Below are 25,045 nucleotides of genomic sequence, written 5' to 3' on the forward strand. Positions count from 1 at the left end.
CAATTGGTTTTAGTAGTTGGGCAACTACATGTGGTTGAAATACATGTGGCTGTGGCTGGGCAGCAACTATTGCTTATGCTATTTTGTGACTTTTTGTTATTTTGGACTTAATATGGGTGTTTGTGATTGTGGGAAGCAACTATATGTGAACGTTGTACTGATGAAAATTTTCTATTTTGGGTGTTATATATTTTTAGTTCAAGTGATGAAACCTGTTGTGAAGCAGTACCATCTTAGGTGTTATATATTTTTGGTTCAACTATATGTGAAGCAGTACCATATGTGAAACAAACATGTATTTTCTAACTTGGCTCGTTTTCATCTCTGCATGAAATATAGCAGGCAGTGTTGGATTGTGATTGTTATTTGTGTGTAAGTATATTTGTGTTGGATTGTTGGGTTATAGAAGGCAGTGTTGGATTGTGCACATGAGATTTTTATTTACATATGAAACTGTTATTGACGATTATTAAAATAAAATAAAAAGTAATTAAAAATTAAAATTAATTAAAGAAATAAAAATAATAAAATTTTATTATTATAGAGAGTATGATAGTTAATCTAATATAATTTATAAATTTTAAATTTTGAGTGATTAACTAAATATAAAAAATTTACATATTAATCAAATTTTAAAGAATGGGATGAACAATTCAACGCCCCGAAATTTCGTAAACTTCAAAGTTTAAACTCAGATATAAAGCGTTTTTAATTTGAACTTTAAGTTTTGTTTTCTAGGTTGCTACCTTGTTGTTGACAGCTTCCTTGTTCAAATGGGTTTTATTAGCAAAACTCTTTCAAATTGTCAATTTTTTTTATTTTTTTATTTTTTGTGAAAGTTTTAAAAGTGGATGTTGAAGTTCACTCAATTTTATTTGAATAGTAGTAAATTGAATAGTAATGAATTGAATAGTAGAAAGAGTTATGTCAATATGTGATCTATCTAAACTGAATTTAAAGTGTATTTAGATATTAAGATGAGTTTAGTACTTTTTACGAAAAGTTGAAAAAAATTATGAATCTCAAGTATAAAGATATGTTAAGTTAAAAAAATATTGTAGATCTCACATGTAAGGAGATTTTGAGTTGAGATGAGTTTAATAATTTAAGAATTAAGTGTTTAAATATTAGATTTAATTTAAAATTAGACTGAAGTCAATTGAGTCTTAAAACCAAACCCAGTTTTAAATATCTAAATGTATACTCTCTTACGTGTTTTTCCTTAAAAAAAAAAAAAAGATATATATCAACCCACAAAACAAATTATTTAGTATGGAATAACTTTTAAATTCCAATTTCCCAGCATAAATTGTCCAAGTTGGGAGACCCTGACGAAAGACAAAATAAAAAGCAGATGCAGATCGATATATAGAGTATAAAAACAAAAACCAAGCAAGAAGAGAACCGCCCCACGATCCCATGGCTTAACCCTTACACACAAAAGGGACATCCAACATCAACCGCCGACGCCCACAAGTACAGTCCGAGGTATGTATCTTCCTCATGAAACGCTCAGACCAGAGCAAAACCACCTTCATGATCGGGATTTCTGGAAATATGATAGAAAAATGCTGTCTTTCATTCCGAGTATTATTATGGGTAACGTAGATACATTTTTTTTTTTATTTAAATGATTGATATTTGAAACAATTTAAAATGTGTCAGGAAATTTTGGGGATGGGGACTCCATCTGAACATCTAAGGTAGGAAGAATAGATATGAAATTATTCCATTCCTCAAAATCAGAAGCTAACAAATCTGGAAAATGTTATACAACCCGTTAACTATCTAGTCGACAGTAGTACAGATCGAGGGCACTCAGTGCTTGCTTTTCAAGAGCAGTGCACGCAGTTCGGCCACGTCGACCTCGTCCATGCAGTTCTCCGGTCTGTAGTAGCCGGTAACGGGGTCTGGGACCCAGGCCACCTTCTCGGTGGAACCCGCCGCCGCAGCATCTTCTCCTGCCTTCTTCACCATCCTTGCACCCGATGAACCCCCTCCTCCTCTTGCTACCGTCGCCATTATTCCTTGTGACGACGCCGCGTATCCACGCCTGTACCAGGGGTAATAAAATAATGGAATCTTATACGTCTCCGCATAGAATATAGATTTGTCTCAGAAGAACGAGCATCGATTTAACGGGACCAATAAATTATAAAAACACAGTCATAAGGTGTTTGATAAAATTTTGAGTTTTTCCCAGTACCTGCTTATAGCATTAGAGAATCCATCGACGAGGAGAGAAGAGAAAAGCTTAGTGTTGGAGAGAGAGCGAGCCATTGTGTATTACTCGTGAGCCACCGCAGAGAGATTTTCCAGCGAGGAAAAAGAAAACCTTCCAAGCGATCGAAGGAGAGACAGAAGAGAAACCTCAACGTATTCGACCCTACCCCAAGAAAGCTTCTTTGGAGCAGAGGAGGAGGCAGGGGGCTCTATATATAGGGCCGAGTAGCGAAGTAGGGCAAAACAGATGGGACCCATTAATCATATATATTTATTGAATAATGTTAAGTATGTTAAAAAATAACGAGATTTATTATTAAAAACTTAATTTTTTTATATTTATTTTTTATTTTTAAAATAATTGTACAATATTTATATATTTACGATTATAATTATTATTTCTTAAATTTATTTATTTAATTTTTGAAAGGTTTTATTTCCTTTAAAAAATAATTTAGTTAACGTTTTAAAAAAATAAAAACAATTTAAGGAAAAGTAACTAGGAAATGAAAAGAGAAAGGTACGAGCAGTTGCGTCCACCAGTATTAAACAGACAGACCTCGTCACAGCGTCCAACGCCTCTCGTTCTTTGCGCAACCCTTCCACGGTTCCACCCACCTGATCTGTTCGGAGAGAGCCTCCTCCTCCGTTTTTTTTTTTAAATTAAAAATAAATAGTCATATAATTTGTTAAAAATATATTATAAATAATTGATTTTACTTATTCTCATCTATTTAAGTCTTTAAGATAACTAATAATTTCTAGTATTAGAGAGGAAGTTAGTTCAAATCTTAACTACATACTACATCTTATCTAGTTAAATATTCACGTATTAAATTCATTATTGAGAAAATAGTATGAGAAATACTATTTAAAATATAATATGCATAAGTAAATCTGCATTTTTTTCGATTTAAGTTTAATTAGATGCTTTTGAGTTATATTGAGAGTTATATTCTTAGAGCATTCTCATCCAATTTCCTTCAAAATTTTCTATAATTTAACTAAAAATCATATTCCTTAAAATTTTTCTTAAATTTTACTTATTTTTCAAAAATCTTTTACATCTCATTCTCTATTATTTTTCTTTATTTTATTAAAATAATATTTCTCTATTTTTTTATTATTTTTTTCTCTTACTTATATTTACAAACTTAATTATTCAATATTTTTTCTTATATTTTCGAACTATTACTCTAGTGAATATTTTAAACAAAAATTTAAATTATTTTTTTGCGGGTATGATAATATTTTTAAAATTAATTTTTTTATATTTTTGGAATTATTTAAATTATTATTTAAAACTATAACAAATATGAATATGACATAAAGTATAGATGATTGGAAGAAGAATTTACTTTATTTATTAGAATAAAATATTGATAAAAAAATGATTTAGGAGATAAATAGTGATTCCCTATATTTAGAAAACCATTGTTAATTTCCTAAAACCTTTCCCTATAATAGAGATTCGGATGCAGGGAAGATTTTAACTAAATCTCTAAAAATTTTCTTAAATTATAGGGAAAATGTACCTTTGTGGTACCAACATTCACATTCAGTTTCTTATAATTTTCTTTAAATTTTAGCTAGAAATCATATTTTTTATAATTTTTTCTTAAATTTTATTCATCTTTAAAAAATTTCGTACATCTCATTTCTTATATTTTTTCTATTCTAGTAAAATAATATTTTTCTATTATTTCTACATCTTTAACTATTCCGTATAAAATATCTATAAAAATTGATTTATGAGATAGATAGTAACTTTTCAAATATAAGGAAATACTGTTCACATCCTAAACCTAACCCTTAAAATAAGGAATCGGAGTGCTTATTTTGTCAAAAAATTAAGTTATTCCCTAAAATTTAGAAATTTAGGAAGTATAGAGAACCGATGGAAATGATCTTACAAGTACAATCGTCTCTCGTTTTTTTGAGTTCTTTGTTTCTTAAAAATTAATATACTTAATTATTAAAATTATATTTAAATACTTAAAAAGAAGAAAAGTCGGGACAAGTGGTGCAGTGTGAGCATCTAGAAAAGGGCAAGGAAGGCGGCGGGTAGCAACCGTCCATGAACGTGGGCGTGTGGAAAAGACGACGGGAACTGGAAGAATGAAAGAAAGAGGCCCCGACCGACCTCCGGGTCCAGGTGGAGACAGGCTGTTTCTGTCTCGGTCTCTCTACTCACCACACCAAGGGATTTTTGTGTCGTGCACCATCTTTCCATTACTACCTCTTTTCTTGTTTTGTTCTGATGTGTGTTCTGTTCTGTTCTTTGCTTCACATTTTTAGGTGGCTATCATTCCAACCCTTGTCATCCATCCTAGAATCAAATAATATGCGGAATTGATAAAAAACTATAAAAAAAAAAATACTTCCTTTTAATTCATGTTAAATATAATTTTAGATTATATAATTTTCGTACACTCTTTTTAAAAAAATAAGATTTACTAATAAAAAAAAATTATGTGATGTCAACATTTAAAAAAAAACGTGTTTGCACACTTAAGACTGAAAATATCATTTTTTCTTTATTTTTAGAGAATTTATATTTGTAATAATAAAATACGCAAGTGTTACGCACTCCTTTTAAAAAAATGAGTAAATATGAAATTCACATAAAAAAATAATTTTTTAATGATATATCTTACTCTTTTTTGAAAGAAATACACATCATTTTTACAACATATAACTATATTTAATAGTACAAGACTTAAATAAATAAATCTCATATAAATTCTCGTAAAAAAATATATATTATTTTAAAAAAATATAAAAAAACTACTTTTTATTAGTAAAATCTATTTTTTTTTATAAAAAATTTATATAAAATTTATGACTTGTATTTAATATTTAACACTCGAACTGTGCTGCGCATCAGCCGAAAGCTGCAACACACCTTTCATTAATTTTTTTTTTTTTTTTTTCTTTCTTTCACCCAGCACGTTAGGTGTGCTGGGCTTCTTCACACGCTGCTTCTTGTGAAGAAGAAGTATTATTCTTAACACTCGCACCTAATGCTGTTGCTGGATTTACATGGATATTCGTGTATCAAATAACTCCCAAAAAGTTATTGCCAATTAATAAAAATCTAGCTAAAAAGAAAAAAAAGCCATGCATGTGGCAGTAGTCCAGGCTGTTCATGACAGACATACGATGCATCATGAAAATGGAGACTGGCTGGATTTCATTTCCCTAGCTGGGGGATATCAGTTTAAAGTGAAACCCGTGAATCCCACAGCAAGAGTACTACTAGGCCTGCATGCAGCATCAACAGACTTCGCTTTTATTATTCATTCGTTCCTTCATTTTCTGATCTGTTGAGACGGTTAGAGGTGACAATTCGTGTTTTTGGTCACGTTGATATTGTTTCGAGTTATAAACATTTGATCCGAATCCAATCCATTAAGTTAAACATATTAAACTTTCAAATCTTAACTCAATTCATCTAAATAACAGATCGTGTCATGTCATCCGTTTAATAATTAATTAGAAATAAATTAAAATAACACAACCTATTTAAACTCGTTTCATGTAAACGGATTGAACTAACACGCATAATTCATTTGGTCTGATTAACATAATTTCACATAGAAGTTAAAATCTATATTTAGTAGTAGCCATAATATCTTAAAAAATATATCAATATTTTTCAAATTTTAACATATAATAAAACCAATATTACAAACTGTAAAATAACAAATATAAGCATAAGTCTAGAATTATAATCCCAATAATAAAAATATTTTTTTAAAGTATACTGAAAAATACCAATATTACAACTTAACATAATAAAATTTTAATTTTGAAATAAAATTTAAATGAATCAAAACGGATTGATTTCATGTTAAGCGGGTTGACCCATTAATAAATCGTCTCTTAACGAGTCAACCCGTTTTGATCCGAATCCGTTAACATCAAACTCAAATCCGCTAATTTTGTGTCGTGTTCGTGTTAAGTTCATGGATCGTGTCATATATTGTCAACCCTACTAAGACTACTGCACTGCCAACTGGTATGTATCTTGAATAATGCTACTTGTCCCAACATGGGTCTCAACAATTTTTTTTTTTTTTTTTAAACTTAGTAATTAAGGAAATATTTTTGAATGAGTTGTAAAATCTTTTTCTTAAATGCTTAAGGATATAAAAAATGAATGAGTCTTTTATTTCTTGGTATTGCATTACAATGGGCACCGCCTATTGTTTCTGTTTTGAGTGTTGTTGTACGTTGATATGAAGATCATGTCATTTACAGCAGGACACTTCATGGACATTAACACCCGTTACATGCTCTCCTCCTCACTTTACATTATTTCAGAAGCTAGCATGCAGTAATGCTGCCGCGCGCTATCGGCCATCGGGGGCAGGACTTGTGGTGCCGGCGGTCCACTGCAATGGGACAGAGTCAATGAGTCTCGTAACTGCCGGCTGAGTAGAAGTGGAACTTTCTCCAAAAGTTTCAACACTGTATTAACTATTTTAAATGGAAGAGTGGACACTCGTCTTTTAAGTTGATGTTAAAATCTCAAGACCATCTCCCATATCTTTAAAGTTTAAACGGATCATTTCAGATTTAGCTCTACTTAATTGCGCATGTCATCATAATTATTGCAATCACTATTTGCATTTGTGACGCGTATCCTAATTTAATTAGGTCAACTCATAAGATATGTTATGATACTGTTTGATACAGTCTTAATATGTATAAATCTACACATTCTATTTAAAAATAAGTTGACTTTATTATTAAAAAATAATTCTTTTATTCGAGTTACAAATTTATTCAATTATTTAGATTTAGGCTGTATTTGATTTCTAAACTAAGCTGAGCTCAATCTAACTTTAAATTGAGCCTAACATCTAAACATCTAATTCTCAAATTACTAAACTCATCCAAACTCAAAACTTTCTTATATGTGAGACCCATAACTTTTTTCAACTTAAAACATCTTTATATGTGGGATCCACGACTTTTTTCAATTTCTCATAAAAAATATTAAATTCATCTTAACATATAAGCACACTTTAAACTCAGTTTAAATGAGCCCCACATAACTTCATTCACTACTCAACTCACTACTGTTCATAAAAAATTCAACTCAACTGGACTTAAGTCAACATCCAAACGCAGCCTTACTCAATCTAAAATTGTAATTATCATTTCTAGAACGAAATTATTAATTCTTATTTTAAAAAATTATATATTATAGTATTGTCTGAATTTTATCTTATTATGCTAATGCAGCATTACTCATTAATTACTGAAATGATTTCTTTAAAGTAATAGTTGATGCATTAACCTAATAATAGCGTAATACATAGCATAATTGTTTCTTTTATAACAATCAAGATCAATCTATCAGCAAAGCCAATTAGAGTTTTGAGGAACTAGATTGGTCAATCACTCTCAAACCAGATTTTATGTGTGATTTATATTTTAGTGTAGAGCCTAAATAATCGTGTGTGATTAATAATTGTTTTAACAAAAAAAAAAAAAAAATCACACATCCTCTATGTGATCTGATTTGGAGAAGTTTTATCATTTGGGCCCTTATGGGGCTGAGCCTATCAATTGAGCATCTACTGATATGAGGTATGAGTTGTTCCATTTCGGCCCACTGAAAAAACTTCCAAGCCCATATGGAAACGGTCTCAGCCTGCGGGCACTGTTTAGGGTAATCTTTCCGATCGTTAATCTGTACAGGAATAGCGAAACCCTCAAAGCCCTGCACCTTCCCCCCTTCAATGGCAGAGGCTACTACGGGCACTGAGGTCCCTCCCAACGTGACTATATACATCAACAATCTCAACGAGAAAATCAAGCTTGAAGGTACTGAGACATGCACTCTCAATCTCCCTCCACATCTTTCTATTTCGAATCTTGTTTTTTTTTTTTTCAATTTTGAATTTTAAATGGCAGAGTTGAAGAAGTCGCTGCTCGCTGTGTTCTCGCAGTTCGGGAAGATACTGGAAGTGCTGGCGTTCAAGACACTGAAGCACAAAGGTCAAGCGTGGGTGGTCTTCGAGGACGTCTCCTCCGCCTCCAATGCCCTTCGCCAAATGCAGGGCTTCCCTTTCTACGACAAGCCCATGGTACAATTCGTTTCCATTGATTTCTCAATCCCCATTTTTTTTTTTTTTTCCTTTCTCGCTTTCAATATTTTGTGTTTACTCTTTTTTCTCAATCCCCTCAGCATAAAGTTGCCTGCATTGCTTTTCTCTCACTCTTTTTTCCAACTTCCGTTGCACTTGAATTTGTTTCTTTTGTTAACAATCAAATTTGATGGATATTGTGTAATTAACACAGAGAATACAATATGCAAAGACAAAATCAGATATAATTGCCAAGGGTGATGGTACTTTCGTTCCACGGGAAAGACGTAAGAGGCATGACGATAAGGGTAAAACACTTCCCTCTTCTCTGTTCTCATGTCTCCTGAAACCTTTTTTTCTTTCTACTCGTACAGTTGGAACTCTTTAACCGTCGAAAAGTTTTCTTCAGCATATTTCATGAGTGTATGTATGCATGGTTGTATCGTGTTTCTCATCTTCTCTTTTTCTCTTAGGCGTGAAACGATGTTTGGGTTTTGTGGGATTCAATTCAGTATCCTGACCATTTTAGAACTTGATGTTGGTATTGACTTTTTAACTTGGAAGTTCGTAGAAGATTTTGTCATTGATGTAGATTCGGGATGTGGATATGATGTGATATAGCTATGGTGATTTGAAAACTCCATAAGTAGGATGAACTAGGGCTTTATATATTAACTTATTTTTGTTTATTTATAGTTTTAAGTTTTGTTTTTAATCAGACAAGCATCCATTCTTTGCACGTTAGTTGAACTTTCCTAGGTTTTAACTTGTAGCTATTAGAAATAAATGAAATTCATGTGCTGTTTGGAAGATGGCTTCAGTATGTGTTTAGGAGGATCCACGTTCTATATCATGCGTTCCAAAGTTAAAGTTAAAGGGGTACTGCTGATTTTTTATTACCGGTTTGTCTTTTAAAAAGTTTTAAATGCATCCAATTAACCAGGAAAGAAGAAGAAAGAGCAACATGATGCTAATCAAGCTGGAATGGGTTTGAATCCTGCTTATGCCGGTGCTTACGGTGCAACACCTGCTGTAAGTACTAAGCATGTTTTCTTAAATTTTGGGCATCAATTCTGAATTCATCGCTAGATACGGTTTCCGAAACTAGGATTTTATTAAACATTGGAAATGCCTGTGCTTAGATGCAGTCTGATGGGCGTGCAATTTCCTAGTCTTTACTTAATTTTCTTTATGCAAACCTTACTATGTTCGTTCAGCTCTCTCAGCTACCTTATCCGGGCAGTGGAAAGCCTATGCTACCAGAGGGACCTGCTCCACCAAATAACATTCTGTTCGTGCAGAATCTTCCACATGAGACAACTCCCATGATGCTTCAAATGCTCTTCTACCAATATACTGGTTTTAAGGAAGTTAGAATGGTGGAAACAAAGCCAGGGATTGCCTTTGTGGAGTATGGAGATGAGATGCAATCAACGGCAGCAATGCAGGCACTCCAAGGTTTCAAGATAACCCAACAGAACCCTATGTTGATCACCTATGCAAAGAAATAGACGAATGGGTTCTGATCACCTATGCAAGGTTGCAATTGCATCTTCAACTAGATGTCACCAGCTGAATGAGTTGTCATATATTCTCGTATGCTTTTTTGTTGCTTTGTTACATTCTCAATCCAAAGTAGCCGTTAGAAGTGAGAGCATGTATTGTAGCAGTTGTAATATCAGTTATGGTCTTTTCGCCCCATTTGAGAAGAATTAAGTAGCTTATCAGACTGCTTCTTGGTCAACCTGCCTAAAGTTTCTTTTATGTTATTCGATGAGCTCAGAAACTGTTACTAGGTTTACTATTGTTGCCCTGTGTATCCCACAAACTTGAATCTCTCAATCATCTTAGCTGAAATTGTAGCTTTCTCAATCTCAATGCTGCAATTTACAAGCCAAAATCTGTTTGTACAACATTGGAATGAGTTTTGCTTGAATGAGTTCCACAGATGGCACTTTGCATCGGTCCATTTGAGGCAACTCAATTCCATTCCCTTTGCTGAATGTTGCAGTTTGCTATCTCTCATTCAATCATCCATAGCACCATGCAAGACTTGGAATTTGTAGCCGTTATGTATTCAAGAAATATTTTTTGTCCTAATCTCATTTTGAAGCACTACAGCCACAAAGAAATTAAACAAGTAATTCTACAAACTGACGTGATTTCATGTGATATGTCGGATATGTTTTACAATAAAAGTAACTTTACAATATGACAAATCATATCAAGCCACATCAGTTTGTGAGATTATTTATGTGTAATCACTTTATGATTAGAGTATTTCTCATTTTATAAATTACAAAAAAGGGAGCGCAGTATCAATCCTATGTGATCAGGAGCATGCAGCACCAAGAAATTTGACTCCAATTCAGAAAATAGCGAGCTTATTGCTTACAAAATACACCCTACACCCTCTTCAACTCGATGTTGTGTTTGTCCACTTGGTCTTTCGAATCTTTTCTCCACCCTTGGATCAGTCTCTCTTGCTTCTTGATAATGTCACTCTTTATCCTTAAGTCTTCCTCCATCAAAGCAATCTCCTGTTAAAAGCAGAAATCGCAATGAAGACTTCGAGTTCACAGTAAATTTCAGGAGCAGTGATAGGATATACAATATCAACTGCAGATGGTCATTGCAATACCTTATATTTATTTATTTATTGAGAAGTAATGCGACCTTTGAGTTACCTTTCTAAGTGTTTCAACCTTTGTTGGCTGATCTTCACGTTGCAGGCCAATAAAATTAAGGTGAAGCTTCTTGGCAGCCTCCATAAAATCTCTGGCATACCTTTCCACATCAACTGTCAGTCACAAATTTGACACCTTTTAGCATGTACTAAATGTGAAGACAGACTGAGCCCTTAAATGAGTAAAGCTTTCCAGAATCCAAATACACCTCATAAAGATTTCCGGAGAAAATAAAATAGAAAAAGGAAATGCCCCAAGATCTTGGGAACCAGAAGGATAAAATTTACGTTTGGATAGTGAGATGATCTCAAATGATCTGTGAATAATAATGAAAAAGTAATGATAAAATATTGGATAAGAGTGAATAGTAATAAAAAGTAGTGAAAAGTAATGATAAAATATTGAATAGTAGTGGAGTAAATCTAAAACACAACCTAAGAGAGTACTGGGAAGTTCTGTAGCAAGAAAAATAGAAACACTAAAGGCTTTCTGCAAGCTCATTGTACACGAATTCCACAGTCACTTGTATTTTGGGACATGAAAGAGGTAATCTTTATGTAAGGTTTTCTATTAGTTCACTATCACTCACCCTTGAGATGATTATCACTGATTTTTTCCCTCTTTTGTTGGGGTAGGGGTGAGGGTGGGGAGGGGTAGATTAGCGACTGACAGTTCAATTCCATCTCCCAAAGGAGGAATATCTATTTCGTGGGCAGAGCAAGCTAAAGTACCCATCAATGACACTCCATATTCCCAGGACAAAAAATTATCCAAGCACAAGGAAAGAAGCACCTGACTTAAGCAAAAGCAAGCCCCTGCACAAATGATTTGTAATCATCACCAAATCCTCATCAAAGGAATTATGGATCTTTGAAGCCTTAACAGAGGTTCTACCCTAGCATTACAAAGTTTCCACCCATTAGATGAAAAAAATGTTTCCTAAAAACAACCTTTTGAACACATTAAATATCTTACTCCCTCAAACCCAAAGCCAACTTACTGAACACCTCCCAACTAAAGTTTTTGAGATAAAAAAAAAGATGGACTATCAAAATCTCCAATGATTTTGAGATTTCTTTTAGGTTGTGCACATGAACATCAACTGTTGATTTCACTACTGAAAATTAAATGAGAGGAATCAAAATACTTATGTAAAAATATTAATATGCCCAGCCACATTTTTGCGAATATTTTTTTTTATTAATAACAAATGAAAAAATAAACTTGAGAGTGAGAGAGATATGTCATGATTGAACTAAACTACAACATCTAGCAGACACCATCCTTCTAAATAATATCAGTTAAATACCAGAATAATCACTTAAGCCTATTATTAGCCTTCCAAGAACAATACTCAATGTACCAAAGACAATAAAAAGTTACCCAAAAATAGAAGAAGATGTTACAACTTGAACATTTACCCCACAGATAAATGCTCCTCAACTACTATAAGCTAAATGGCTTAAAACATTCTTGGCCATTAACCACGAAGAATAACCTAACTTTTTTACAGAGTCTTCTGCAAAGCAATAGATGAAAATACAACTGGCAACAGGAGTGGAAATGTTATGTTGAGCTCTCATTGATACCTTAGAAAGGAATCAATACAATCCCATTAATAATCATTTATATTCCAGAAAACCCTAAATTGGTGCGCACCTCCAGACCCTAAATTAGATCATCCTTAGTTTTGCAGACTTTCACACTTCTACATTTCCTTTCTCAAAAACATCAAAATATAATCTTCTTCCTCAAATTATAATTTTCCAACAGCTCAATTAGTTTTGCATTATAATGCTTTGATCCTAACTACAGCATTCTATGCTCCTCCCTCACAATAGTTCAACCACAAAAAGACCATTTTGGAAAAGTGTACCACAAAGTGCACTGATTGAATAGATCGATGTACTACTTCCTTTATATCTACACTCATAAACCCCAAGGGGTTGGCCCAAGTGCTGGTCTTGGGGCACTCCCTTCAAGGTCCAAGGTTCAACACTTCATGGGTGCAAACAATCATTTGGGCCCACACCCCCTGGTGAAAAGCCAGTGATTTAATTAGTTCCGTGTAGGGAAACTTCCGAAAGTGTGGTGCACGGGACTGGGGTTTACTCTACAGGGGTGAGTCCGAAGGGCCCTGCCTTGGAGAAGCTCCCCGACATAAAATAAAAAATAAAATTAAAATTAAAAAATAAATAAAAAAAATTCTACACTCATATTTGATTGACATTACTTCTATAACATTTTAAGTATTCAAGACAACCATCTCTAGGTAGGCCTTGATGATTTGACTCTCTCTAAAATTTTCCAAAGTCGGCTTTCGAATTCTTCCCCGTTGTCTTACATCTTTAGTTTGAGTAATCATTTAGAAAATAGTCCTCTTTTGAAACAAAACATCTATTTCGGCTGTTACCTTACGGGGATTCTATAACCAAAAATAACGCTATAAGCATCATGTGATTCCTTGACTCCAAAACTAGAATGCAAAACACAGTCTCAAGGAGTCAAGCCTACGGGTGCACACCCTTACGTTATTCACATTCATGTTTGGAAATTATAAATTTTTGGGGACTTCTCTACAACTGATACAGCAAAATGCTTCCACATTCTGCAGCAATATTATGCTTTCTAAGTCGTGAATAAAAAATAAAAAAAGATTTTTCGCGCAAATTGTACAACAGGTCTCTTCAAAATTTAGCAGAGAAGACCAGCACAGAGACTGTCTTCTAGGAAGGTCCAAGCCTCATCAAATTAAAACCACTCCTAGGCTAATATATGCTTGACGCTATGAAGAAACACAAGGAAGAAAAATTGTCCTATTTTCAGCAACACAAAAAGAAAAAATTTATAATGGAAGTGCAGATAATAGCCCTTCGGGTCACGCAAAAAGAGCAATGCCATTATGCCAAGCTAAAATTAAGACAGATGAAAGAACTATACCAACGGATTCTTTGATGAGTTTCTATAAACATGAATGACCAACAAGAGTCAGAAGAGTGGGGAAATGGGTCTACTTACTCTGATGAGAAGGGTGCGGAGAACGATCTATAGCTTGAAGCTCTCTCGCGGGCAAGCACGGAAGCAAAGCAGCCTCTAATGCCATGACGCAAGCAATCATGTCGTCCCTTGGAGGCGGCAAGGACTGCAGTTGTGAATCAATCTGGTGAGGCTGATCTACCGCTTGTCGCTCCACCATTTCTATTCAACAAAACCGATAGGGAAAAAAATCAGGAAAAAATACAACAAAGTCACACACGACACAACACGAGAGAGAGAGAGAGAGAGAAGAAATGTGCCTGTATGACAACTATGTTTCAAAGACTCAGAGAAGCCTAGACAAAAGTGGTCATGAAAAGCTCCGATTTAAGGTCTTTTTGGGTCTTTCCAATCGTTGGTTTTTCCCCCGAAAATGGACCTTAGATTGAGAAGTGTACGAAATAGAATACGGACGCGGGGCTTGGCCGTCGACTTGAAATTGGCAAATTCCGAGAACTAAGTTTGTTTTTACAATTCATTTCAATTCATCTCATTTAATTATTATAAATTTTTTAAATTTTCACATAAAATAAAATAAATAATTTAATTTTTATAAATTCTAAAATAAAAATAATATTAAAAATATATATTTTAATAATATTTTATCATCTCAACTCATTTCATCTGTAAAAACAAACGAAGCCAAAGAAGAGTCTTGAATTCCGTTTCGTTTGAGGTATTGAAAGAGAATATTTTAGTATTGGTACGTTTTGGTGTACCGTTTTAAAATAATCGTAATATAATATATCTATACACACACGAGTTCTTCTATATACAATCGTAAATATAATTAGCGTGTAGTCGTCCATACCATGTCAGATGCATATTATTTTTTTTTCTTTTCTCTAAATGCACATGTTCTCTCTCATTAGCTCTCTCTCATCAACGGTCTCTCTCTCATCAACTCTCTCTATCTCTTGCCATCGGGTCGTTCGGGTTGTCTATCTCATCAACTTTCTCTCATCAGCTCTCTCTCACAGCCCGGTAGTATTTTGAATTCGAAGGATTTGGGATGAGTAGTTTTCACGTGAGTCCTGTTTACACGCCGTTTGCACCAGGCGCTTATAACAAGCGTTTTACTATACGCACTAGTAGTAGTAATAGGCCCTAGTCGAGGAAGAAAATATAGTGAAATAATATGTCAAACAAATAAATAAAATGTGATTGGTGCAATTAAAAATAATGGATTGATGAATATGATACATGACGAATAATTGAATATGATGCATGAAAAGATTATAATTATAATGATATGGTAAAGAGGTAGAATAATTAGATTTAAGTTTAGGGAAAAAAATAATATCAATGAAAAGATACAACACTAAATTTAAAGAAAAGATATTCTAGTTTATTAACGACATCAGAGCTTCAAGGTTTCAATTTTAACTTTTGATTCTAATGTCTACTGAATCTATTTGAAAATATGGAAATCAACAATCCAAAAAGATATAACAATAAATTCGAGGAAGAGATAAATTTTCATTTTGTACGAAGAAGTACAACATGATGATGTCAACGAACTGGCAACTAAGAATATTTCAAGTACTCTCACTATTATTATTTATTCTATTATTACTTTTTATCTATTTTTTTATTATTCATTACTTTTCATATATTTTTTACTACTATTTAATATTCTATTATTATTATTATTATTTTTTATTATTATTTATAAACATTCTTAACACTTCTCAAATATCAAACCCTAAGTGAAGAATATATTAATGATTGCTGCTCCTGGATATAATAAACATTAATGCAAAGAAATTGAGGATAAAAAAAAAAAAAAAAAAGGATATATATGACAAGAGACAAAGCTGGAACTAATTCAACCAATAATTTATATTCTCATAAACTTTGATAATTTATATGTAAAGATAAAAATCTGCAACCTAAGAAACCAATGATTTATATTCTTATAAGCTCCCAAGTCATTCCATTGTTTCTGAATTCTATCAATTATGACCCTTTCATGGAGTCTTCCAATGTTTGACTGACATTGCATGGAAAATAAAACCTAGTACTTGAGAAAGAAAATAAACCAACAAGCCAAAACATAATATTTACAGCCAAAAATAGAAATTGAAGATGTTGAATACATTTTCATTCACTCCTTTTCAAAAGAGATGCAACTTCACAAAAAATTCAACAGATAGGATTCAGAATTATAGTTTTTATCCTAAAAGGAGCATATATATAACATATATGTAAATGTCTTTCATAATTTGTATTAACAAAGGTACAAGAAATTTAGGTATCATAGTATTTAATAGTTATGAAAATTTTGTGGGAGTTGTTGGTTAAAAACCCATCTATATTTGTTGCTCGTGTTTTCTTAACATCACATATGTGTAGATTCAGTTGATAATAATTAATATCAATTTGTTTTTTTTTTTTTTTGATTTTTTATAAGTAATCCACTGTATCATTTAAAAATTAGATGGCTTAAGGGTTGGGAAGAAGTGAAGAATTATGTTCTTGAGAATTTAAGTTTCATTCGAACAATGTGAGTTTTTTTTAGAATTGAATTGTTAGATGCGAAATACAAAGTGTTGTAGAAAGCCGAAAAGCATAGTGTTTGGTTAAAAAATGTTAATTATACTTTGCTCTCTCGAACTTTCATTCAATTCATAATGTATCTCCAAAACTAATAATTATATCAAAGTGGACTCTCAAACTTTTAAAACTTCTCAATTCCCTCATTTCGTCTACCAGCGACGTTAAATCTAACGAAAATTCATTGTATATGCTGCTCATGTGCATAACATTCACTGTAAGGATATAATTTTCATCTAATTTATTATCATTGACCATATAAAATATAAAATAATATATATGCTATCAATTAATAATAAATAATAAATTATTAAATAATTTTCTTTATTAATTTATATATGGTTAATGATTAATGATTTATTATTAACTGATAGCATATATTATTTTATATTTTATATGGTCAATTATAATAAATTAGATGAAAATTACATCTTTATAGTGAATTTCTGTTAGATTTGAGTCTGCTGGTAGACAAAATGGGGGATTAGGAAGTTTTGAAAGTTCGAGGGTCCACTTTGATGCAATTATTAGTTTCGGAAGCACATTATGAATTGAGTAAAAATTCGAGTAAGTAAAGTGTAATTAGCCCGGTTAAAAAAGTTAAGGCTCTTAAGTTGTAATGTCATATATGGCAAGACTCAATGAGAATTATAAAATAGTTTTCAACATACAACCAGTGTATTGAAACTAAAAGGAATACCAATGGTGTTTATCATGGTTTCGAGCAAAAAATAAAAAAATGTTTGGTCATAATTGATTAATATTATAAATGCAGACTAAACTCTTTTTCTACATAGAAGAAAAATCAAAATTATTTTTTAATTACCACGGATGATTTGCATGTACTAATTATTACTTATGATATATTCATACATTCCATATTGTTTTATATGTAATAAAACAATTATGTTTATGATAAATTGGCATCAAATCTTTGATACATCTATTAATTTTGTACATGAAAAGAGTTATAGAGAAGCAAGTTAACATTTTTATCAATTTTATTAATGGAATTGTATAACTGAATATGTTTTTATGAGACAATACAAAATGTTTTATTAGAAGAGTTGATTACCTCGCCAATATGGTTCATAAAATACATAATTGCTGCCAGTTCATGTCCTGTACCTTCATGCTCCTAGTTATAAGTAATGAAAATAGAGTTGTGAGTTTATAAAGTCCACATATGCTCGATATCTATAAGTAATGATAGTAGAATTGTGAGTTCAAATAAATACAAGCCATATATTAAAGTTTTGGCATTTATTAACCATAATTTAAAATCCAAACATAAGACACGTATCGCAGTTGTGAATTCCTCATCTGCTTGCAATGATAAGAAATGAATGTCTCCTTATGTTCGTATCACGTTCCTTTGTTACATCCAATGCAAGACACGCAATAGAAGATTTGATGCAGATCAATTACAACTATCTTTACTTTTATTTAGAATTTTGATTTCTGTATCATATTTAGCATAGATACTAGCGTAAAATGGTCAAAAGGATATAAGAGCCATTGAATTGTCAAATTAGATTATATAATAGCAATGTATCGAAGAGTAATCAAAAGAATATTAATTACCAATTTTGCAATGGTACTGCATCGAGAATGAGATGATTGATTGTAAATATGCTTGTTGGACGAGACGAAAAAGGCAATCCTATATTAGAAAGACATGTCAAAAAGATTGCAAATATATAATATAAAAGAAACGATAATATATTTTTTTTGGTAAAAATATCATTGTAAGAGCCAACCTTAAGATGTGTTCCAAGAATGACTAGTTTAGTTCCAATAATTTCATAAATCTTTACACACTCAGAATGCACGGACCGACCCCACATTATTAGACATATGCTTTTGAGGTTGCAAGATTCATGCAAAAGCATATCGAGGTTTAATGTGTAAATAATACAAGAAATAGTTAAATCTGAAGGTTCATAATAATTTAGAAATAGTTTAATTTTTGTTTTACCTCTGATCAATAATATATATTTTCTGAATTGTTGTTGGTCCATATGTTAAGTTTATGTCTTGAGGTGGCTTGATGTCGATTGCAACCGCCAAGAGGTCTAATCAATTGTATTTTAGTATTTATATTTGAATAACAAATAAAATTATGAAAAGAAAGCTAAAAATACTGAAGACATAATTACTTATCTCTACAATTGTGTCCTTGTAAGTGTTGAGTTCTCTAAAGGGATTAACGTTATACTCTGGCAGCTTCAATGCTTCATCGTCATCGAGAATTTTCTCAATGATAGTTCTCGAATTTAAGATCCATTGATATTGATGCGTTTCAATCCTATGTTTTGGATCTAAGGGTTTGACATATGCATTATTAACATAGTACCATCGAAAGATATTCAGTGTGTTGTCACACAAGTCTATGTCTTTGTCAAACATTGTAGCTTGTAACCAATTCCCTTGCAAAACATAAGAAAATTTTGCATTAAATAATAATCTAATTGATTATGAAGTTAGATTTTGTTAATAAAAATTATAATATTTTGAGAACGCAACTGAGAGAAAATGCAGTTTTAAAGGCTCATATGTAATGATAAAATTAGGGCTGTAAATTAACCAGTATGTTCAATAGCCCGCTCGGTACTCGCTCGATTAAACTCGAATCGAACTCGACTCATGAAAAAAAAAAGCTCGCTCGTCAAAACAGATACCCACTCGATTAGTAAGTGACACATACCCAACAAAACTAGACTCGACTCAACTAAGGCTCGTTAAGGCTCGCTCGTTTATGTCCAACTAAGGCTCGTTAAGGCTCGCTCGTTTATGGCCAGATCTTCATGCAGCCGAAAAGCCACCAAATGTTGATCTTCAATATGTAGGTGCAAACTATATACATATGGATATATTTTATTCAGAGTAAAACTATATATTCTCCACATCGCTTTAGGTGGAGCAATCTATTGAACAGATTGAAATTGTTGTATTTCATTTACCTTTTGAGTAATTTGTTCAGAAATCAAATTAAAAACAACACAATCATGGCCTTTGTAGATTTATTTATAAAGGTATTTAACAACCTTGATCGTAGAAAAAGTCTCTACATTAATGTGAGAATTAAATTTTTCAATAAGATGTGGTTTATATGGAACAATCTAACAATTATCCAAAGCTGCCTCTACGAGGGATAGAGAGAATTTACCTTGGGAGGTATAAAGGAAAGTGATAGAGATCCCAGCGATTGAAGTACAGGTAAACTAAGTAGGGCCTACAAAGCCAGAGTGGGCCAAGGCAATATTAGAATACTTGGACACAAGAAAACTCTCTGAGGAGAAAGAAACAACATATAAGATAAAGAGGAACACATCACAGTTTGTCAGGATTGATGGAATCATATACAAAAAGAGCTTTGCCGCCCCATTGTTAAAGTGCGTCTTACCTGAGGAAGCCTAGTACATCTTGGCGGAGATATATGAGGACGTCTGCGGTAACCATTCTGCAGAAAGGCTTTGGCTATGAAAGCCCTTAAGACGGGATACTACTAGCCCAATGCCCTTAGATACACCAAGTAGTTTGTGAATAAGTGCATCAGATGCCATATCTATGCTCTTGTCCCACATTGTCCCATCGAGAAGTTATTTTCTATCACCGCCCCATGGTCGTTCGCTCAATGGAGAATTGATCTGGTTGGTCCATTCCCGCCAAGGAAGGGAGGGGTAAAACATGTAGTCGTTGTTGTAAATTATTTCACAAAATGGGCGGAGGTAGAGCCCCTTGCAATCATTACGACAAAATCCATCACCAAATTCCTGTGGAAGAACATTTTCTGCCGGTTTGGAATCTGACACAGTATAATCTCCGACAATGGAAAGCAGTTTGATTCAGAACATTACAAAGAATGGTGCAAAGAGCTGGGAATCCAAGCCAAGTACTCGTCACCAGGGCACCCACAAGCTAACAGTCAGGCAGAGGCAACAAACAAATCCTTACTTGGGATTTTAAAAAAGAAGCTCATGGACAGGAAAAGAGAATGGGTGGAAGAAATCCCAGGGGTGTTGTGGGCCTATGGACAACTGTGAAGACCTCAACAGGCGAAACACCACTCATATTGACTTTTGAGAGCAAAGCAATCGCCCCGGTAGAAGTCGGCTTACCTACGCACCAAACCTGCCACTTCGGCCAACTTGAAAACAACAAGGCGCTGGAAGAGCACCTTGACCTCCTAAAAAAGAAAAGAGAAGAAGCTGAGATTCAAAATATAATCAACAAAAGTAAGACGGAGCGCTACTTCAACAGACGAGTCAAACCTAGATCTTTTAAAGTTGGCGACCTAGTACTCAAAGAAGTGGGAGTGACAACGCAAGACGAAGGAAAACTCAGACCGCGATGGGAAGGGTCATACGTAGTAGTCGCTAGCAACTGACCAAGATCATATCGCCTCAAGGAGGCGGATAGTCAAGGAAAGGAGTTGTAACACCCTTGGAACACCAAGCATTTGAAGAAATTTTACCATTGATCCTTTTCTAAGATGTATTCAACAAAGCAAAATCAATAAAGATGGATAGTTGTTCAACTTGCGCGTCCCACCCTAGTGTTACAATCACCAAAGTCAAGTCCAAAGACTTGAGGTAGAGCCAATGGGAGTGGAGGTCAAGAGACCCCACGACCCCCCGAGTTAGCCTGCAAAGTTGATTCCAAAAACTTGCGGTGGAGCCAATAGGTGTGAAGGTCAAAAAACCCCATGACCCTCCCCCCCCCAGGGCCACTTAGTTACCAAAGTTGAGTCCAAAAACTTGTTGTGGAGCCAATGGGTGCGGAGGTCAAGAGACCCTACGACCCCCTATACTTAGCCATCAAAGTAGTGTCCAAAGACTCGCGGTGGAGGTCAAGATACCCCACCCCCCCCCAACACTTAGCTGCCAAAGTCGAGTCTAAAGACTCACGGTGGAGCCAATGGGCGTGGAGGTCAAGAGACCCTGCGACCCATCTACTTAGACACCAAAGTCGAGTCCAAAGACTTGCAGTGGAGCCAATGGGCATGGAGGTCAAGAGACCCCACAACCTCTCTACATAGCCATCAAAGTCGAGTCCAAAGACTCGCGGTGGAGCCAACAGGCATGGAGGTCAATAGACCCCATGACCCTCCTACTTAGCAAAGTCCAAAGACTCGCGGTGGAGGTGGCAGGCAGTGGAAATTTATATCAATAACGCAAAATAAGGATAAACCAAGCGCCAATATTACAAAAAGAAAGCTCAAAGGGAGTCGTATATCAATAATGCAAAACGAGGCTAAACCAAGACTCAAAGTATTGTTTGAAATAGAAAGAAAGAAGAAAAGAAAAGAAAAGAAAAGAAAGAAAAAATATTCATAAAGGTGGAGCCGCCGGAGGCTTCGAAGGCGAAGGTGCAGACAAGAAGGCGTCAGGTATCGTATCGCACCCCAAATCAACCACGAATTGGCATGAAACCTCATCAGGTCTGAAGGCGTCAAGGTCCAACCGCCTTAAGTCAATTTGAGGATGTGATAGCAGGTGAGATCGTAAGTGGGCCATGCCAGCCCCATATCCATATCCAAAGGCTTGATCCTTAACACCTCTGGTGGCTGCCAGTTGTGGAAGCAAACAGACTAGTTCACCCCTCGAAGCAGCCAATTCTGATTCTAGTTCCAACAACCGCTTCTTGTGCTCCTTCACTTTCATATCTAAGTGTAGCCTGGTTTGGTTCATTTTATCATGTTTGGCATCTGCTTCTTCCTTGTCCTTCTTCTTGTATGCAGTATACCTGCTGTGCAGATTCTCGTAAGATCCCTTCATCTTTGATAGCTCAAGGCCAAATTGCCTACGAACTTCCTCATACAATGCCTTCACTTATGAAAGCTCAAGGGCAAGTTGCTTATGGGCTTCCTCAGAAGAAGCTAACGCCTGGGTAGACCTCAAGCACCTTTGCTCGACGACATCCAACAACTGTTGAGAGGAGTTCAACTCTCCACTCGCGCGGGATAACTAGGCTCAAGCAGAATCTCCTTCAGACTCCACCAATTACAAGGCAAAGTTGTTACGTGCGTTGATGGATTTGGCGTGAAGTAGCTCACTGCGAAGCTCAGATGCTTCGTCGCAAAGGAGCTCGAGGTCGTCCTCCAGGGAATGGATGTGCCCATCAGACTGCTTTAGGTAGGACTCTACCTCAGTTTTCTCGACCAGTAGACAACTCAATTCCTTCTTAGAAAAAAACACAAACATTCACCTGGTACATACTTCTGACTCCAAGTTGGTGCGATCATCCACAATCCAAGCCGCCAGGTCATTCTACACCCTGCAAGGCACAAGGACATAATAAGGTATGGGCCATACATGTAAAAGAAAGTGCAACTAAGCCAGCAATGTCATACCGAAGATAGAAAATTTATAAAGCATTGAGCCATTTTTGCCATTACTCCATCCTGGGGAGGGGAATGCAGGTGAGAAGGCCCTTCAACCCCTTCTGCCATGGCTCGCCCCTAAGATGGTCATATGGAGGGAGCTTAGATTGGAACCTTGGTCCCCACAGTCATCAAGGTTCCCTTCACAGACAAAGAGTCCACGACATAACTCTGGGCACTGCCATCAATAGGAGTCACGACTTCAGACACCATAACCCCAGCAACGCCCATAGAGAAGGCATCATATATGTTAACCGCAAACTCGCCGCCGCTTGGAGTTGAAACTGAGGAGAGGAGAGAAGGGAACTCAAAAGAGGGCGTACCCATTGAGTTTGGCCCTTTTGGGGCATATCAAAATCAAAGGTCGTGGCCAAGTTGGGAAGAGGGTTGGCCCATGAGCCCATCAAGGTCGTCAAGCCCAAGAGATGCAAGTAGCAACGCGTGTACAGGAAAAGCAAGGGGCATCTCCCCCCAGGCCCCGCAGTCGTATTAGCACCAGAATCAACGTCCACCTTTGGCCCAACATCATCAGCTATGCCCTTGATGTCTTCAGCAAGACAATTAGTAGGTGCCTCACCCTCAGCACGGAGGAGACATTTTTTAGGAGTCTAAGAAGTCAGGCAGCAAGCCTTTTCTTTGAAAAGGGCATCACAACCTATAATTTACACCCCTAACGTGAGAGGGGTTAGGCACAACATGGAATCGGTCAATGTTGGTGGGAGTCAAGAGCTTCTCAGTCCACAGGGCATCCTCATTATCTTTGGCCCAACTAAGGACTATGTCGACACGAGAATGCTCTCAGCCAGTCAAATCTATAAGAATCTTCTTGTCATATCCTTCCCCAATTAGCTCGGATGAGAAAGTCCCATACAACCATTTCAGAGGCTGGGAATTCCCAACCACCACTAGAAATAAGAGAAACTTTCTTTTGTCATTGTTTGGCATTCGAATGGCAACTTTCATATGTCGCCAAATGTTGTGAGCGAACACGAAAACTACAAATATTACTTGGTAACCCTTTCACAGACTAGAAAGACAGGACTTCGCAATCAATCAGGTTTGGTTACGTCTCCCTATAGATTCCAGAACCATACGAAACACCACGCATGAGCACAAAAGCACACGCAAGCGTGTGAATGAAGTTGGGCAGTTGCTAATTGAAGGAAATCAAGGACATTATGAATGACGTGGAAGAATGGAAGGCACAAACCTTGCGTTATGGCACAAAATGGAATAGCAACTCTTCCCGAGAAACCTTCCTCATTGACGGCGCCCTCGGAGGTAAGAGTGAGAACCACGACGTCGGGGATGTGATACGAAGTCCTCAGCCTTGTTAAGTCACGGGCGATAAGTGTTGAGCACCACATGAATCCCTCAAAGAAAGGTAGAGTTTGACCATTAGAGGATTCGAGTGCAGAGTTGGAGGAAACCCTTGTTGGGACTTTGGCAGAAGCTTGGTTGGGAACATGAGAAGAACCACGCTGAGCCATTACTGTGTAAACTGGAAGAAACAAGATAAAAAATGGTGAAGGGTTGTGAGTTTTAGAAAAGGTTAAGGAAGGAATGGAACAAGAAGAGGAAAGGAAACGAGAAGAGAAAATGATGGAAGAAGATGAAAGAAGTGGAGTGGGAAAAAGAAGCAACGGTGAAGGGTTTCTTGGGAAGGCGAAAGGGTGACAACGCCGTCAGCTATCATTTTTTAATAAAAGAACAAAAATAAATAAATAAAAGCACGGAAACAATTACAAATGACGTGGGCCATGTCCTTAACATAACAGAAAGTTAAGTTTTCCAAAGCCCACAACTTCTCTAGCATAGACCCTTAGTGAGGTAAAATGAATAATGATTCCAGGGGTCATCCATTTGTCTTAAATTAGTGGGGTAGAGAGAGCATGAATTGATAAATTTTTCACATGCAGGCATGAATGAAATTAGCGGGATAACTAGAAGGGATATTCAGGGGCCTAGAGGGATAAGCCCATGTGTTGGCGGGCCCAAGTCTGTGGCTTCAAGAATCGGGGTTAGTCTGCAAGCCCAGGGATTCAACCTACAGACGT

General features: G+C 35.3%; 3 protein-coding genes across 4 annotated transcripts; 1 reads left to right on the plus strand and 2 right to left on the minus strand.

The window, feature by feature from the left end:
* Positions 1-1,704: 1,704 nt before the first annotated feature.
* LOC108979822 (indole-3-acetic acid-induced protein ARG2-like) lies at positions 1,705-2,410 on the minus strand. The gene is made up of 2 exons (XM_018950591.2): positions 2,207-2,410; positions 1,705-2,053 (listed from the first exon to the last, which is right to left on the minus strand). Exons 1-2 carry the CDS (start codon positions 2,278-2,280, stop codon positions 1,819-1,821), a joined length of 309 nt encoding a protein of 102 aa, XP_018806136.1. The 5' UTR covers positions 2,281-2,410; the 3' UTR covers positions 1,705-1,818.
* A 5,496-nt stretch (positions 2,411-7,906) lies between these two features.
* LOC109008091 (U1 small nuclear ribonucleoprotein A-like) lies at positions 7,907-10,326 on the plus strand. 2 transcript variants are annotated; one of them, XM_018988065.2, is made up of 5 exons: positions 7,907-8,061; positions 8,152-8,324; positions 8,539-8,632; positions 9,268-9,356; positions 9,551-10,326. In XM_018988065.2, exons 1-5 carry the CDS (start codon positions 7,977-7,979, stop codon positions 9,833-9,835), a joined length of 726 nt encoding a protein of 241 aa, XP_018843610.1. In that variant the 5' UTR covers positions 7,907-7,976; the 3' UTR covers positions 9,836-10,326. The 2 variants fall into 2 exon arrangements, with proteins under 2 accessions (XP_018843610.1, XP_018843609.1); XM_018988064.2 differs by having other exon boundaries at positions 7,909-8,061; positions 9,542-10,326.
* A 232-nt stretch (positions 10,327-10,558) lies between these two features.
* LOC109008092 (mediator of RNA polymerase II transcription subunit 28-like) lies at positions 10,559-14,396 on the minus strand. Its single transcript, XM_035693433.1, has 4 exons — positions 14,308-14,396; positions 14,030-14,209; positions 11,012-11,124; positions 10,559-10,864 (listed from the first exon to the last, which is right to left on the minus strand). The coding sequence occupies exons 2-4, from the start codon at positions 14,205-14,207 to the stop codon at positions 10,730-10,732; spliced, it is 426 nt and encodes a 141-aa protein (XP_035549326.1). The 5' UTR covers positions 14,208-14,209; positions 14,308-14,396; the 3' UTR covers positions 10,559-10,729.
* Positions 14,397-25,045: the final 10,649 nt, after the last annotated feature.

This window comes from Juglans regia, chromosome 8 (assembly GCF_001411555.2).
Source record: "Juglans regia cultivar Chandler chromosome 8, Walnut 2.0, whole genome shotgun sequence".
Lineage (NCBI taxonomy): Eukaryota > Viridiplantae > Streptophyta > Magnoliopsida > Fagales > Juglandaceae > Juglans > Juglans regia.

Coding starts and splice junctions, on each gene's coding strand:
- LOC108979822 (XM_018950591.2), bottom strand. CDS start 2,280: ATGGCTCGCTCTCTCTCCAACACTAAGCTTTTCTCTTCTCTCCTCGTC. Junction 2,054..2,206: donor TTCTCTAATGCTATAAGCAG/GTACTGGGAAAA, acceptor CCCCTGGTACAG/GCGTGGATACGCGGCGTCGT.
- LOC109008091 (XM_018988064.2), top strand. CDS start 7,977: ATGGCAGAGGCTACTACGGGCACTGAGGTCCCTCCCAACGTGACTATA. Junction 8,062..8,151: donor CGAGAAAATCAAGCTTGAAG/GTACTGAGACAT, acceptor TTTAAATGGCAG/AGTTGAAGAAGTCGCTGCTC. Junction 9,357..9,541: donor CTTACGGTGCAACACCTGCT/GTAAGTACTAAG, acceptor ATGTTCGTTCAG/CTCTCTCAGCTACCTTATCC.
- LOC109008092 (XM_035693433.1), bottom strand. CDS start 14,207: ATGGTGGAGCGACAAGCGGTAGATCAGCCTCACCAGATTGATTCACAA. Junction 11,125..14,029: donor TCCGCACCCTTCTCATCAGA/GTAAGTAGACCC, acceptor TGTGACTGACAG/TTGATGTGGAAAGGTATGCC. Junction 10,865..11,011: donor AGGTTGAAACACTTAGAAAG/GTAACTCAAAGG, acceptor TGCTTTTAACAG/GAGATTGCTTTGATGGAGGA.